Genomic DNA, 17242 nt, shown 5'->3' with positions numbered 1-17242 from the left:
GTTGCAGTGGGATGCTGGAGCCAGCATAGAGACCCCCTCCTCCCAACTGCAGAGTAGCTTGTCATGCAAACTATCCCCGTTTAGGTCACCGCAGTGTTGTGGTTGCGCATCTCAGCCGTACGTCACCCCTGGAGAAAGCGCTGTTGTGTGTCTCTGCTGCGTCTACGTGGGCCGTGCTCACCCGGAGCTCGTGTCTGCGGTCCTTGAGGCTGGGGTCACCTCATCTCCACGCGGCCCGACAGGGGAAGCAGCTGTTGCTTTTTATGAGAGCAGAGGCGGGGCAGATAGATCAACCTCAAACCACAGATCATTCGAGCGGATGTGAGGACGAAACGGGTTCTCATTGTTCCGGGAGAACGCCTGCTTCTTTGTGTGTCCCCCACATTTCTCTGTTTAGTGTCCTCCGAGTTCTCCTCTCCTCTCACTTCCGGACTCTCTCCAGCCTCACCCTCTCAACACAACTCTAGAATTGTTTGCCCTCTTGGAGCCCAACTCAGTCCCTGCCCCGTCATTAGGGTTCTCCCCGAGCTGAGGAGCAATAGATCCAATTTGAGACACGCTATGAACTATACGACATTTAGGCTACGTCTACCCTGGCATGATTTTCCGGAAATGCTTTTAACGGAAAAGTTTTCCGTTAAAAGCATTTTCGGAAAGGCGCGTCTAGATTGGCAGGATGCTTTCCCGCAAAAAAGCCCCGATCGCCATTTTTGCGATCGGGGCTTTTTTGCAGAAAATAAATCTCAGCTGTCTACACTGGCCCTTTTGCGCAAAAGTTTTTCAGAAAAAGATCTTACATGAGATCGTCAATGCTTTTGTGGAAATTCAAGCGGCCAGTGTAGACAGCTGGCAAGTTTTTCTGCAAAAGCAGATGATTTTGCGGAAAAACGTGCCAGTCTAGACACAGCCTTAATGACACCCGTTTGCTGTCGTTTCTGTACTTGGCGATACGCCCCCGGGAGGGGGAGTCTATGGATTATAAATCCTCAGCCCTCCTCGAAAATACTTTCGTTGATTATTCCCTGTCCTTTCACTTCCCTGTTCCTTGCTTCCATGTCCACCAGCCATGAATTGACCCCCGCCTCTCAAGCCAGGTGGGAATAAGTTGTCCTGCTCTAGGAAGTAGTCTGAGATTCCAGATTTCTTTTGCCACTTGGGAATGAAACATTTGGGGACAGTTCTGAATGGTTTCTGGAACATTCAAAGATGTCTGTAACAGGGAAGAGTGAGGCCCAAGTGAACGTGATATATGGGGCCTCCAAATTTCTCTTCGCAGGCCTGTTCTGGGATGCAGCAAATCTAGTTTCCGGTCTCTGGTCTGCATGCGGCATTAGACTTTGTCTTCTCCATCCCAGATGAGTTTCATTCCATGGGGCTGCTCAGAATGGCCTCTTCTGGCTTTATAATCTGTGATCGTCCTGTCTCAGCCCCGGATCACCCCTCCCCAGAACAATCCCTAGAGCAGAACTCCCCAGTCCCAATTTAAACATTGTGAGTGATGGAAAACCCACCACGAAAACTGGTGATGCCCCCAATCAGAGCCTGCTAAGGACCTTTCAGCTGACCTTTGTTACCTACCGCTAAGGACACGATCTTCCTTTACCCTGGTGTTGAATCCTGAAGGGAAATTGGTGACCCTCACTTCTTCTGGGATTCCTTCTCCTAACACCAGAACTAAGGGAGATGCAATGAAATTCCTAGGCAGCAGGTTTAACCCAAAGAAGAGTTCACGGCGGCGACGGCCAGGGACGGAGACCCCACCGCAAAGCGGGGCTCATTGTTCCAGGGGGAGATGGGGAGGATTTTTCTTCAAAGAATGCACAGACAACCTGTGGAACTCCTTGCTGGAGGGTGTCCTGAAGGCCAAGACTAACAGGGTTCAAAAAGGAGCTCGATAAATCCATGGAGGATAAAGAGGACGGGTAGGGATGGTGTCCCTGGCTTCGATTTGTCGGAAACTGGGAATTGGCAACAGGGGAGGGATCGCATGAGGATTCCCGGTTCGGTTCCCTCCTTCTGGGGCATCTGATATTGGCCACTGTCAGCCAATAGGACACTGGGCTGGCTGGATCTTTGGTCTGACCCAGTCTGGCTGTTCTGAATTTCATGCTAAAATAGCTCCAACTGATAAGCGTGGCAAAGTAGCTGCTCCCAAAGATTCATCACAGTCCGGTGGGGTGGAGCTGATTGGTACCCTGGTATCCACTCTGCACCGCACCCCTCATGACTCTGGGGGTCCTGCAGCCCGGCTGGGACCCTGGAAGAGGCCGTGACAAGGTAGCCAACGGCTTTCAGCTCACATGTTGGGTGTGATATTGAGAAACCAGCCAGAGGCAGGAGCCTATCTGGGACATGGTGGGGTTGTTGGAAAATTTGGGAGGATGAGGAGAGGCGGTGATGGGAGCTGGGGGATTTGGGGCACAGCAGGTGCCAAGGGGGAGCCAGTGCTAATGAGCACAGGGGTGTTTAGGGGAGCAGTGTGTTAGCATCCTGGCTAGCCCAAGGTGGATTGGGCCTCTCACGGCTCTCCTTTCTCTCCAGCGTGGCTCATGAGTGGGGATTTCCCGCCCCAAAGAAACCCTCTTAACTCTCTCCCCAGACCCGGTGTTGCTGCCGCTGTTTGCCCTTGGTTCCAGGCCCCATCCCGCCTGGCAGAACAGCCTGCATGGCCCCCGTGTGACGCGTCCAGACAACCCCCTCTTTGTGCTTTCTCCAGCCAGGTGCCCCCCAGACCCGGCAGGAAATCCCCCAAACCGGCTGCCGGGATGAGGTCAGCGGCCATGCAACAGTGGCAGATGTAGCAGGGACACCCAGGGGTTTGCTTGGACTTTGGGGAGGACCGGAAGAGGGGCAGATGGAAGCTGGAGAATTTGAGGCCCGTCAGAGTCTAAAGGGAGGTCAGGGCTGTTGAGCACAGATGGGGGTGTGCCGTAGTGGGTGACCCCTACTGGCTGCTGTCTGTACCACGGCCCAGCTGAGTAGCTGATAGGACAGCGAGGGAACCTGTTCGACCGGTTACCTCCCAGGGAGAGGAACAAAGGAAGGTGGATGCCGCCCCTGGCTGGGGGGCAGGGCTGGAAGTGAGTGAGTTAGTTTCTGTCTGGGATCATGGAGGAAACAGCCTAGGGAAGGGGCTGGAATTTAGGGGCCCAGGCTCCCCCATCTCAAGGGGGGCTGAGGCATCCTAGGCCTGCCCTGGAACCAGATGACATCTGTGCTGGGCTGTATCCTGGAGAAGCAATAAACTCCCTCTGTTCTACTGGCTGGTGGGGTCTGTTTGTGCCACTACAGGGGTGCAGGAGGCGGGGGACCCCAACGCGCCGCCACAGGGTGTTTAGGGGAGCAGTCTGGTAGTGGGGTCTCGGCAGCCATCCCCGGACATCAGGGCCCTTCGGTGGCTGCCCCTTCTCTCTGGGGTCGCTCAGGGGGCTATTTCTCAGCTAGGGCGCCGGATGGGGACTCAGGAGAGGGCAGGAGGAAAGGGGAGGGTGTGTGGGGCAGAGAAGCCAGGAGGAGACACCTCGTCCATTTTGCTGCAGAGGAAGGAAGAGGTCGCGGGACAGAGAGAGGGATAAATAAAGAGGCAGCCACTCGCCCTGAATTAGCCTAACCCGCACCCCCGCGTCGCCTCGGACGGTCTCTGGCTCAGGGCTCTTCCTTCGGCTGGGCCGCCGGCCCTGTCGCTGCAAAGAGACGGCCGCTTCTCCCTGCCAGCACAGCGTCTGCCTGAGCAGCCGCAGCCGTGGGGCTGAGGTAAGAACTCCGGGTGTAATTCAGGGCTCTAGGGTCGGCCCCCCCAGTGGGGCACTGTGCTGCAGGGGATCAGAGGGGAGCTTAATGGGGGCACCGTCCCCTCTCAGGCAGGGCTGGTCCCCACAGCCTGTCACACCCAGGAGCATGGGTTTGTTGCGCTGGCGTCGTGATCCCCAGACAGGGCAAGGGATGGAGGGAGGCACTGGACCCAGGTCTGGGGAGCTGCAAGGCATGCTGGGAGCTCCCCAGCTGTGGCCAGCCCAGAGCGTGCGGTGTCTCTGCAGTGGGGCAGGGAGGGGGCTGCACCTCTTAGGCAGCACTTCCTCTGGCTCTGGTCAGAAGGGAGCCGGTGGCTCAGAGGAGCCAGGGGCTGGTCCTTCCGGGCTTCCCCCCGCGCAGAGCTTAACGTCGGTCTCCTGGCACCAGGTGCACAACTCCCCCAGCACCTTCCTTTCCTTGCTCCTCCCTCATTCCTTTCTCTGCCCCACTCCTCCTCCCTTCTCTGCTCAGCCTCGCCCCCTCCAGTCTGTCCCCCCTTTCGCTCGGTGACCCTCTGTCTGCCTCCCTCCTCCATTCTCCCTTCCCCGTCCACCCGTTCCCTCGACACGTCGGACTTTCGGCCCTCCGCTCTCCCTGCCGGGTTCTCTGCTCCTCCTCCGGATCGGGTCTATTTCTGAGTGTCCACTTTGCACTCTGCCGGCGATCTCCTATTCTCCCCCCACGGTGCCTTTCTCTCGCCTGCGTCTCTCCTCTTCTTCGCTCATCCGTTCACTCGCTCGGTCATTCCCCTCTAGCTCCGTCCCCCTTTCCCCCTCTCCCGTGTTCCTCCGCCAGGTTTCTCCAGCCCGGACACCGGGGCCCCCCCCCGCCAGGGATCCGCTGGTCTTGGGATTCCGCTGTCACCACCAATCCCGGCTCCTGGCCCATCCTAGGGGCTGGTTCCTCTCTCGCCCACACACACGTTGGGGAAGCGTCTCTCCGTGACTCAGACGAGACAGCCACAGACGTGTGTAAGGGCTTGGCGGCTCTGCTTGCGGCCCGTTGAAGGAGAAGATTCATCCGGCATGGAGCTCAGCATCTTCCATCTCCTAGGTGAGCGACCCTGCGTCTCCTTCCACCTTTCCCCATGTGGCTCCCTTCTTCCTCCTCCGGCTCCATGGGGCCACTTCTCCCCCCGTTCCCTCTCCAGCCGGGTGGGGCCTCCGGCACTTCTCTGCCCTGCAGGGTCTGCCCACAGAACCGTTCTGTGCAGGAAGCAACAGCCCTGAGGGTTGAGCTTCTTCCAACAGACTCCCGACCGGCTGCTTTGCTCGTACGTTGAGCTCCTTGTCTTTCCACGATGGACGTTTCCTTCCACCTGCTGCCTTTGAGTCACTCTCCCCTAGGAAAACAGAAGATGAACTTCAACCACTCAGCCCTGCGTGGCCCTAAACTCCATTCCCTGGTCCCCAGCCCCGTCCCTCCCACAGCCTCCCCGGAGCACTCACTCCCCGTCTCTTCTCCCCTTCAGCTGCTCTCCAGATCCTGCCCCGGCCAGTGTCCCCTGCAGGTAAGGAGGGACCCAGTCCCCACCCAGGCTCTAGCCCTCCGTGGAGGTGGGCCCCCCTTCCAGCCAGCCAACATTGAGTGCCAGTCTGGCCCCAAGCTGGTTGGGTCGCAGAATGGGCCTTTCGCCTCCAGGGGTCGCTGGTTCCGATCCTGCCCCAGTGGGGAGGGACTGGCTCTCTCAGTGGGGTGGGAATGGGACTGGGTAGGGACTTCCCACAGGTGGGGTACCAGGCTCTTTGTGCAGCACATGCTGTGTGGGCTCCTCCAAGATTCAGGACCCACTGGGAGGACTTCCTGACATGACTGGGGAGTGGAGGGAGGCTCCGTTTTCTCAGGTCCCCTCCAGGCTGGGGAGGGCTGGAGTCCCTGGGGAAAGTCTCTCTCCCTAGCCACCATCTTCCCACCCCCAGTTCCATCTGGTCTCAGCACCCACCTGGAGCCAGCCCAGCTGCCCCGGTCCCTGGGGAGCAGACAAATCTGGCACCTCTAGATTTCCTATTGGTACAGGCGCTAGAGCCATGGAGCACAGGGTGGGCGTGAGGCTGGGGGGAAGCAGACAGAGCAGTGAGGCAGACACCAGGCATCTACTGGGGCAGGAATGGGGAGCTAAGAGGGGCTGATGGCTCTAGCAAAGGGGCAGGAATTGGGGGCAGGAGGCTGTAGCCAACGGGCCTGAATTGGGGGGCAGCCCCTAGCTGGGGGACCATAACTTCTGCATCTCTCTTCCCTTCCTCAGCCCCCCTGCCAGCCCCCATGGTCAGCGTGGACCCCCAGCTCCCCATGTATGTCCCAGGGGAACGTCTCACCCTCAGATGCTCGGCCCCCCAGGGGCTGGCGGTGAGCAGCTACCAGTTCTACAATCGAGGGGAGCGGGTCTTCAGTGAAAGCGACGGCCCAGCCGGGGGCCCCTGGCTGGTGCTGACGGCTGCGCTGGAGAAGGCTGGGGCGTACAGCTGTGAATACAGGGCAGTGAAACACGGGAAGCCCATCTACTCCTCACATAGCCAGCCAGTGTGGGTACCCGTGATGGGTGAGTCCCCTTTCTCCTCTCCTAAGGGGTTCCCTGCCCCATCCCCATTGTGTCTGAGACCCACGGCAGTATGGAAGGTCACCATCCTGCTCCCTTCCACCCCCACGGATCCTACACTTGTCTCCACCTGCCCTCCAAAACCAGCCACCCCTTTGAGCCAATGAAATCCATTTCCCAGAGACTCAGACCGGGAAGGGACCCCGTGAACACATTGTCCCTGCTCCATTGGACGCCTCCACCGGCATCCACCTGGGATCTAGAGCGAGGCTTCTAGGGAACCAGCTTGATTTGCAAATGGCCAGGGCGGAGACCCCACCGCAAAACAGGGCTCATAGTTCCAGGGGGGAATTCCCCTTCTTGGGAAAAACATCCCCCTCTTTCCCGGTTTGTAGACCACTGTGACCTCTAGCTGCAGCCTCCAGCCACCACGTCCTCATGGAACTTTGCCCGGTACGCTGAAGGGCTCATTGGTGCCAAATCTCTGTGGTCACAGGAGATGCTTCTAGGTGGGGTCCAGTCACCCCTCAGCCTTGGAAAATCTGAATGTGCTTCCACGCTAGAGATTCCTTCCATTCCAGAGCTGGTGGTGAGGCCGTCAGTAGATTTCCTGAGTCTGCCTGAGCCGTCGGTGGCTGGTTTGGTTCCAGGTTGAAAGGACTTCACAGAGGCTGACGCTAGAGGTCACAGGGGTCCCATCTGGCCTTAGACTCAGTGAACAAGGCTCATTTTCTGGTCCCCTGATCTTCCATGCACCACCTCCAGTTCCACCCCGTCCTTCTCGAATTGTGGATAAGAACTGCAAGCCGAATTATAAGAGCAGGAATAGTTCCCCAGAGTCCAGGTTCCTAGCCCCACACCCCTCAGCACAAGACCGCATTGCCTTCCTACAGCTGGAGGGAGAACCCAAGAGTCCTGGCCCCCAGCCACCCCTACTTTCACCACTAGACCCTGCTTCCCTCCCAGAGCCTGTGTTAGAACCCAGGTGTCCTGCTTCGCAGCCTAGCCATGCTCAATGCCTGAACCATAGACCCTCCCGAGACCTGTCACCGGCTCTGCAATTTCTGCCTTTACTCAAGCACATCCCTCTTGTTCTTATTCATTTCTGTTCCCAGATCGTCCGCTAGCCCCGTCCATCTCTGCCACTGCTGGTGGCCCCTGGAACGACTCTGTCACCGTCATGTGTTTGCTCCATGGGAGATACATGTTGCCCGCCTTCCAGATCTTCAAGAATGGGCACCTGGTACTGTCGGAATCCACCCCAGAGTCCACGCACGGGGCCCAGCTCCAGCTCCCCACGTCCGACCCCCGCTCCGCCGGCTCCTACACCTGTAGCTACCAGATAGACGTCTCTGGGAGGAAGGTGGAGTCCGGACTGAGTTCTCCCCTCTCCATCCACTTGCCAGGTGAGTTAGTGCATTCCACCGTCGCGGCCTTGGGCTATTTCTCCGGGGGTCACCGACAGGGCTGTTTGGGAAATTGAGTACATCTGCTGTCCAATTTTTAACAAATTCTCTTTTCACACCCTCAAAAAAGTCCAGCTAAAACGTTGCTCTTTCTAGGAAACTCTGAACACACACACACACACACACACACACACACACACACACAGTGTCGATGTTCCCAGCTCAAATTTCACTTACTTTGCTGGGGGGGTTTTTGCCAAACCATTTCAAGGTTTGGTTTCGTCAGAGCAAGTCCCTACACCAGCTGGGGCACAATGAACGTGTCTGTGTGAAAAGGTTGGGGTTAAAAAGCCATTTTTATGCAAAAAGATGGAGGAACATTCCCCCTCTCCCCCCAGATTTATCTCCTAAATCAGCAATATTACAACGGATGCTCACGAGCCACAAAAGCCTCTAATGTGTCTCCTGGCAGGACGTGATCTTAAAATACCGTGGGATTGAATTGTTCGTCAGTTTCAATTCTTAACCAGTCGGGAAGCTTCTACTATGCTATTAGCCACTGTAGTAGCTACAGCAATGATACTTGCTCAGTCGTTTTGCGGTGAGAATCAACGGAACAACGAATTTGCTCGCCTGGGGCTGGCTTGGGTGATGCTGGTTGCTAGTTTGGCGATATCTTCCAATGGACCGGGCGTAATCTGTTCCGCCTCGTTTGGAGCTCAGCTATTTGAGTTCCCCTCTGCCGACCTGAGGAGTTGCATGGAGCTTGACCGCTCATCCTTCACCCACAGAGTCCGTTGAAAGGGCTCACCTCCCTCACCTTGTCTGGCCAATGTCCTGGGTCCAACACAGCAACGTGAAAACGGCAAACCACGTAAATCCATCCAGCCCCAACCCACCTCTCTAGTGTGCAGCTATTCATTCATCCAGCCACATCCATGCACACACCTCCAGCCAGCCGTGTATCGGTCTTCCCGTTCATCCCCATGCGTACCTCTCCAGCCATCTATTGCACTCCACATCCATCCATGTACAATCTACACATCCATCCATCCATCCATCCCCACATACACCCCTCCATCCTTCCACCCCCACGTACACCCCTCCATCCTTCCACACCCACCCCCACGTACACCCTTCCATCCTTCCACCCCCACATACACCCCTCCATCCTTCCACACCCACCCCCACGTACACCCTTCCATCCTTCTACCCCCACATACACCCTTCCATCCTTCCACCCATCCCCACACACTCTCCTCCACATATCAATGTACACATGTATCCATCTACCCATCCATCCATCTACCCCTCCATCCATTCATGTCAACTTCTACCCATACACCCATTGCACTCCACATCCATCCATCAATCCAACCATGTACGATCTACACATCCATCCTTCCCCACATACTCCCCTCCATCCATCCATCCACCCATCCACCCCCATTCGTACCTCTCCATCCATGCATGGAAACTGCTACTCATTCATCCATTGCACTACTACATCCATCCATGTTGACATCTAACCACTTACCCATCTATCCAGCCCCACACACTCTTCCATCCATCCACCTACCTGTCCCTCCCCCTCTAGGTATCCATCCCCATACACCCCCTTCTCCTTAACTAACCCTCCCCCACCACAGCCCCTCCCCATGCATGACAGGATCCGAAGGCCAGGTCGGCCCAGCCATGCACCCTTGTGGGGCCGCACGGCCTCCCACCCACCACAGCCACCCTGTAACCGAACACAGTGGCTAGGACTGGCCAAGCACTGGGGATAATCGCTCCCGGGAGCCAGGCCAGCTGCGGCAGCATTAAGCTCGTGGTGGCCCCTGCGAAGCGAGGCTCCAGCACCCCTGGCAGCTGGGGGGTTGTGCCCTTGCACCGCCCTGCCAGGCGGAGTTTGCATGTCGCCTTGGTTTTTGCTTTGTCCTCTGGGTCCGGGCCTCTTTTCCCTGGGTGAGACATTGTTTGTCTTTACCAGCGCCCCCTGGAGCCCCGACCCTCTTCCTGCACCCCCTGGAGCCCGTGTACTTCTCGGGAGAGACTGTCGCCCTCCTGTGTTTGGACCCCCCTGGCGCTCACCGGGCGGTCGGATTCCAGTTCTCCAGGGACGGCGGAAAGACGTTCTTGCCTGGAAGCAACAACACGCTTGCCCTGCGCCTCGCGGGGCCGGGGGACTCCGGCTCGTACACCTGCGCCTACTGGATACAGCCGTCCCGATGGGGGGTCCGATCCCGGGAGAGCCAGCCGGTCTCCATCTTGGTCACGGGTGAGTAGCGGGCCGGTGCCGACCCTCCTGGGATGGCTGGGGGGTGAAGAGACCCCACGGGTGTTTTGCTCACCGGCTCTGCTCCTGACCGGACGGACCCTGGTCTGAGCCAGCAGGGCCATTTCACGAGCCCTTTGCTGACGGCAAACTCCAGTTCCAGAAGGGACCCTGGTTCTCCTCCGTCCCCCACACCACAGTCCTGCCCCACAATAATTGCTAGGGCAGAGCTTCTCAGAAAACGTCCCACCTTGACTGAGCAATTGCCAGTGACGGAGCATCCGCCGAGATCCCCCAGAAACCGTTCCACCGGGTCGTTCGAGGTTGGAAACACGACCCTTCCTTCCAGTCTGTCTTTGCCCAGATTCAGCTGCTGGTCAGGGCATCACGTTAGACCTCAGGGTGCCCGACGTGAGAGCCGGTCATTACACATTGGATCCCCGGGGACCAAGCCATCCTTCCACTTCCTTTGTTGAGCTAAGTAGGCAAGAAGCAATGGGCTTAAACTGCAGCCAGGAAGGTTGAGGTTGGATATTGGGAAAAACTTCCTACCTGTCCGGGGGGTGAAACACTGGAATAAGTTGCCTAGGGGGGTTGTGGAATCTCCGTCCCTGGAGATATTGAAGAGCAGGTTGGACATTCACCGGTCAGGGACAGCCTAGATCGGGGGTCTCCAACCTTTTTAAGCACGAGATCACTTCTTGAATTGAAGTGAAATCCAGGATCGGCCTCAGCCCCAAATTCCCAGGCCCCGCCACCATCACGTCCCCCTTTCCACTGGACTTTCTGGTCAATCACCGGACACCTGGCCACCCCCTGTGGGCACCACACAGACACCAGCCTGGGACAGTCAGTTATGGGGCCGTTCTTCTGATCTCTCCTCCACCGCAGAGCCCCCTCCGGCCCCGGCGTTAGCCCTGCAGCCCCCACGGCCCGTGTACCTCCGAGGGGAGCAGGTGGCCCTGCGGTGCACGGCCCCCAAGGCGGGCGGGGAGAGAAGATACAGATTCTTCAAGCAAGGCGAGGGGCAGAACCCGGACGTGCTTCCTCCGGCCACCCAGGGGGGCTCCCGCCTGGAGCTCGACACTCGGCACGGGACCGGCAGGACGTACACCTGCAAGTATTGGTCACTGCGGGTTGGGCGATGGATCCCCTCCGGCCGGAGCGCACCCGCCTCGGTGGCTCTGACGGGTGAGACTTCCCTCTGGGGGGGTCCGATACCCCGGGGTGGCGTGGGGCAGTGTCTGCTCCTTCCAGCCTCTTCCCCCCCACCCTCTGCTGCCCCCTAGTGCCCATTATACAGTGTAGCCACCCCTCCCCCACCCACCCGCTGCTGCCCCCTAGTGCCCGTTATACAGTATAGCTGCCCCTCCCCCACCCACCCTCTGCTGCCCCCTAGTGCCCATTATACAGTGTAGCCACCCCTCCCCCACCCACCCGCTGCTGCCCCCTAGTGCCCGTTATACAGTATAGCTGCCCCTCCCCCACCCACCCTCTGCTGCCCCCTAGTGCCCATTATACAGTATAGCCGCCCCTCCCCCACCCACCCTCTGCTGCCCCCTAGTGCCCATTATACAGTATAGCCGCCCCTCCCCCACCCACCCTCTGCTGCCCCCTAGTGCCCATTATACAGTATAGCCGCCCCTTCCCCGCCCACCCTCTGCTGCCCCCTAGTGCCCATTATACAGTATAGCCGCCCCTTCCCCACCCACCCTCTGCTGCCCCCTAGTGCCCATTATACAGTATAGCCGCCCCTTCCCCACCCCACCCTCTGCTGCCCCCTAGTGCCCATTATACAGTATAGCCGCCCCTTCCCCGCCCACCCTCTGCTGCCCCCTAGTGCCCATTATACAGTATAGCCGCCCCTTCCCCACCCACCCTCTGCTGCCCCCTAGTGCCCATTATACAGTATAGCCGCCCCTCCCCCACTCCACCCTCTGCTGCCCCCTAGTGCCCATTATACAGTATAGCCGCCCCTTCCCCACACTTTCTAGCATCACTCTTCTGACCCCTCCCCTTTCCTTCTCCCCACAGATTCCCCTCCCCCACCGGTGCTGAGTGTGGATCCCCCAACTGGAGCAGTGAAAGAAGGACCCCCCCTACTCCTCACCTGCACGGCCCCCAAGGACTCCAGCCAGCTGAGGTTTCATTTCTACAAGGACGGAGCTGAGCTCAGCCCTGGGGACTTGGGGTCTGAGCTCAGCCCCACAGATCCCGGCACTGGCTCTCGGGGTGTTTCCATTCTCCACATCCCGCAGGCCAGTCCCCACGTCACTGGGGAATTTGCCTGTGGGTACGAGGAGAACGTGGACGGGAGGTGGGTCCCATCCCCCAGGAGCCAGGTCGTGAACGTCACCAGGATGACGAAGGATTCCGCAAGCTCCACTCAGGGTACGTCCACACTGCCCCCCGAGCCTCGGGTCTCACTCTGGTTTCCACCCAAGCCCCGCCCTTCCTGCCAGCTCGGGTCAGCCAGCACAAGGGTAGCAGGGTGGGTCGGAGCCCATGTCCTGCTGTGACGCAGGCCCAGGCCTGAGCCGTGTGGACCCAGAGTCCCAGACCCGGTTCGGCAGCACCACGTGGTGCAGTATGTGTGTGGCTCCCACTCCTACCCCACAGCGCCTGCGTTCTAGCAGTGGGTGCAAATCACCCCTCCCGTCCCCATGGCTCACCCGGCCCCTTCTCCTTCCCAGCCTGGCCCCCATGGATGCCCCTGGTGGCCGGATGCGCCGGGGCCGCGGCGCTGCTCTCCTTGCTGCTTCTCATCTGCCTCTGCCGGAGGAGGAGGAAAGGTACCGCTGGTGGGGAGAGACTAGGAGCGGGGTGAATGCTGGGTGTCTGGAGTAGGGGGAGGTTTGGGGGGGTTGGGATAGGGGGGCGATCGGCCACTTTGTGACTTATAACCCATGGGTATCGCCTAGCACGGAGCTCACGGCCCTGGCTCGAGGCGACCACTCGCAGATCCTCAGACAGGGTGGGGTTTCGTTTGGAGGGGAGGACATTGGGGGGGGGGGTCTGCTCCAGGAAATGCTCCCCAGCTCTGCTCTTCCAAAACCAGCCTGGCCCCCAAACTCACCCAGCCCCACCCCTCAACATCCCAGTTTGCTGGGCTCACCAAGAGCAGCGTTCTCCCGCCCGAGGGTTTCAGCTGCATCTCCAGGGATGCCGAAGGGAACGTTATTTCCCGGGGCGAGAGGTGAAGGGGCAGAGACCAGCAGGAAACAGGATCTGGAGAGAAGGGAGCAGGCGAGAAGGCCATCAAGAGCCCCGGCTGAGGAACTCGGTTCTTCTCGCCCTCGCTGTGCGTCTCCCTCCCAGCGGCCCTCCTCTCAGCCTCGTCCCACCCAAAGAGCAGCGAGATTCCCCCTTCTAGGCCGTGCGTTTCTCTCCCGACATCCCCCGTCTCTTGAGAACGGTTCCCTGAGTCACATTCGCTTTTGCCCAAGGCCCACAGCTTCACGCCTCGATTTCCCCTTCTCTTCACAGGTGGTATCCGGGTTCCAACACAGTAAGTTGCTCCAATTTCAGAGGCCAACACGCCCTCACCCCTTGGGGATCAGGCCTGTCCCATGTGGGGCAGTCCACGCCCAACAGGCCAGTCAGTCCCATGAGAACCTCATTACAACCTAGAACCTCATTAGAACCCAGGATCTAGAATGCCAGCCCTAGGGTTCCGTGAGAGACCTCAGGAATCATCAAATGCAGCCCCCTACCCAACGCAGACCAACCCCAACTCAGTCATCCCAGCCAGGGCTTGGCCAAGCCGGGACCCCTAACCCGGGTCAATTTCTTTAGTTCCCGACTTCTAGTCTAATCGATCAAACTACACTGCCACCTAGTGGGACTGGCTGTGGATTGCTCCTGGCCAAGTCGGTAGGATGTCGCTTGGGAGAATTTGATTTTTTTTTCTGTTATGGACATGGGTACGAGCGAGGGTTGTTTTGAACCATTTTACCCCGGTTTTTCCTCTTTGGATTTTCACAGTTGCAGGAAATCCTGAGCAGGACTGACACTAATTATTTTAAGGACAAGAGACTCGGACTATGGGGGGGGGGGAAAAACACAACTTGCTACCAACCCAAAAAAATGTCCCTTGTCCAAACAGGCCAAGAAAATAGCCGTAAAGCAAACTAATCAAGTCTTGAGTGGCATTTCTCTTACTTTGATGAGCAGCAACAGAAATGTTTCTTCGGTCAGGCTATGTCTACGCTACAGAGTTTTCGGGAAAAGTGACCATTTTCCCAAAAAAGCTTCAATTACGTCCAGACTGCAATCGCAGTCTTTCAAAAGAAAATCAAAACAGAGGGGGTTTTCCGGCATTGATAATCCTCAGTCTACAAGGAAGAAGTCTTTTTGCGAAAGCTCTTTTGGAAAAGGGCATGTGTGGATGGGGAAGAGGGAGTTTTCAAAAGAAGAGGAACAAGGAAAAAGTACAGGTGCCCTGGTGGCCACTCCGTCCCTAGCAATCACAGCTTACATGCAACTGAGCGTCTCTTCAGTGCGGGTGCTATCTTTCAAAAAAAGCTGATCGCTTTTTCGAGGTGCTGTGGCAATGTGGACGCTCTTTCAGAAGAAGCTGTTTTGGAAGGTCTCTTCCGGAAAAGCTTCTTCTGAAAGAAGCCTACAGTCTAGACATAGCCCAGGTTTGTCTGTGTGTGGCAAAACTGAGGTTCGCCAACATTTACCAGTGTAGATCTGACCCTCCCCGGCCTGTGAAGAGAAATGAACGAGAGAGAGCACGGAAGGAAGGAATGAGATTGAGAGGAGGTGACAGAGCCGGGAAAAATGGGAGATGGAGAATGACGAGAGGTGCAGGGATCAATGAAGGAAGGCAGTAGGTGACAGACAGAGGAGGGAGCCGTGTGCGAAAGAGGGAATGAAAAAGAGAACAGAGAAGTCATAGAATCATAGAATAATAGGACTGGAAGGGACCTCAAGAGGTCATCGAGTCCAGCCCCCCGCCCTCAAGGCAGGATCAAGCTCCGTCTACACCATCCCTGACAGATGTCTATCTAACCTGTTCTTAAATATCTCCAGAGAGGGAGATTCCACCACCTCCCTTGGCAATTTATTCCAATATTTGACCACCCTGACAGTTAGGAATTTTTTCCTAATGTCCAATCTAAACCTCCCCTGCTGCACTTTAAGCCCATTACTCCTTGTCCTGTCCTCAGAAACCAAGAGGAACAAATTTTCTCCTTCCTCCTTGTGACACCCTTTTAGATATTTGAAAACCGCTATCATGTCCCCCCTTAATCTTCTTTTTTCCAAACTAAACAAGCCCAGTTCATGAAGCCTGGCTTCATAGGTCATGTTCTCTAGACCTTTAATCATTCTTGTCGCTCTTCTCTGTACCCTTTCCAATTTCTCCACATCTTTCTTGAAATGTGGCGCCCAGAACTGGACACAGTACTCCAGCTGAGGCCTAACCAGTGCAGAGTAGAGCGGCAGAATGACTTCACGAGTTTTGCTTACAACACAGTGACTCTGAGAAAGACAGGCATGGAGTAAAGGAGTGTATGAAGAGGACACAGAGAAAGGACAGAGCAGATGAATGAATGAATGAATGAATGAATGAATGAATGAATGAATGAATGAATGAGAAAAGGAAGGAAGGAAAGAAGGAATGAATGAACTGGAAAATGAAGGAAGGAACAAATGGAAAAATTGAATAAAAATGCATGATCCAATCCCCCAAAAATCTTCCTGCCCTGGGATCAGAGCTCCCCTAAACCCGCTCATTGGCCCCTGCTCCACCTCTGATGTTTGGTTCTTCCTCTTTCAGGCCTCTGTACGTCAACAGACCCTTTGGGGCTGACATAGGTGAGTAATCGCCCTCCCCAGACACATACACCCCTCTGGGGAGGGACGTGGGGGTCTGGAGCCCTGAGGTGGAGGCACTGGGGCACCTCCCCTTTAAGAGACTTTCTGACTGCCACACACTGAGTTCCTTACTGGTAACGCTAATGGGAGGGTGCTGCCTAGTGGTTAAAGGTGGGATCCATGGGGTAAAGGGAAAGATTCACCCTCGGGGGTCCCCAGGTGCGGGTGGGGGGGGGGGGAAGACCAGGCAGCTGATCTGTTGTGTGATTAGCCCTGCAGCAATGGAGCCCTGATGGGCAGGACCTGCCGGTGACCCACAACCAGCCGGCCCGACCCCACAAGCCTGGAGTGGGTCCAGCCCCCCAGGACAGGGCCAAGAGAGAAGAGTTTGCCAAGGCTGGGTGCCGCGCCTCGGTAAGACCAGCAGAGGGCTCCCCGATTTGTGAGACCTGCCCCCAGCTCCCTGCTGCCCAGCACCCCACCTGCCTGGCCTGCGACACAGCACCCCCTAGTGCTGCACGGGGGCAGTGCAACCAGCCCTGAGCAACAGCGCCCCCTACGGAGCCTCCCACCCTGCTCCCCAGCGCACAGCGCCCCCTAGTGCTGCACGGGGGCAGTGCAACCAGCCCTGAGCAACAGCGCCCCCTACCGAGCCTCCCACCCTGCTCCCCAGCGCACAGCACCCCCTAGTGCTGCACAGGGGCATTGCAACCATCCCTGAGCAACAGCGCCCCCTACGGAGCCTCCCACCCTGCTCCCCAGTGCACAGCGCCCCCTAGTGCTGCACGGGGGCATTGCAACCATCCCTGAGCAACAGCGCCCCCTACGGAGCCTCCCACCCTGCTCCCCCTAGCAGCGCCCCCTAGCTGACACGTGGCCCCCTCTTCTCTCTCCTAGGCCCCCAACACCATCTATTCCGAGCTGAGACCCCCAGTGCCGCCGCCCAGATGGCCGGAGGCCATTCCAACCAGGAGGCTGTAGTGCGGGGCTAACCCCCCCAACGATCCCGGATGCCGCGGCCACTGCAGCCCCTCCCCTCGCTGAGAGCACCCCCCAATCCCAGCCCCCCAACTCACCCTGCCTTCAAAACCGGCCACCAACGTCTTCCTGCTGTGCTGTGAATGGGGGGAGAGGGGGCTGGGAGCCAGGACTCCTGAGTTCTGTCCCAGGGGATTGCAGAGTCAGGCACTGGGTCACCCTGCTGTGGGTGCACCGCTGATCGGGAGCCACCAGAAGTAGCCCTGGGCGCCAACAATCCCCTGCCCTGGCCCTGAGCCCCCCAACTCAGAAATCCCCCAGCACCCCAAACATCTCATCCCCAGCCCCATGACATAGCCTGCACCCCCTGTCCCAGCCCTCAGCCCCCCCACCTGGAAACCCCTCCTGTACCCTCCACACCTCATCCCCACC

At 57.8% G+C, this 17242-nt stretch overlaps 1 protein-coding gene across 1 annotated transcript; it reads left to right on the top strand.

The window, feature by feature from the left end:
- The first annotated feature begins 6054 nt into the window (after positions 1-6054).
- LOC142821081 (alpha-1B-glycoprotein-like) lies at positions 6055-15840 on the top strand. The gene is made up of 7 exons (XM_075911868.1): positions 6055-6331; positions 7444-7734; positions 9725-10012; positions 10901-11200; positions 12044-12326; positions 12703-12801; positions 15795-15840. Exons 1-7 carry the CDS (start codon positions 6055-6057, stop codon positions 15838-15840), a joined length of 1584 nt encoding a protein of 527 aa, XP_075767983.1.
- Positions 15841-17242: the final 1402 nt, after the last annotated feature.

This window comes from Pelodiscus sinensis, chromosome 30 (genome assembly GCF_049634645.1).
Source record: "Pelodiscus sinensis isolate JC-2024 chromosome 30, ASM4963464v1, whole genome shotgun sequence".
Lineage (NCBI taxonomy): Eukaryota > Metazoa > Chordata > Testudines > Trionychidae > Pelodiscus > Pelodiscus sinensis.
The sequence above is the reverse complement of the archived record's forward strand: the minus strand, read 5'-3'. Positions and strand labels throughout refer to the sequence as shown.

Excerpts from the sequence above, each read along its gene's own strand:
- LOC142821081 (XM_075911868.1), top strand. The coding sequence starts at position 6,055 with ATGGTCAGCGTGGACCCCCAGCTCCCCATGTATGTCCCAGGGGAACGT. Across the intron at positions 7,735-9,724 it reads CCTCTCCATCCACTTGCCAG|CGCCCCCTGGAGCCCCGACC; the intron begins GTGAGTTAGTGC and ends TGTCTTTACCAG. Across the intron at positions 12,802-15,794 it reads CTGCCGGAGGAGGAGGAAAG|GCCTCTGTACGTCAACAGAC; the intron begins GTACCGCTGGTG and ends TTCCTCTTTCAG.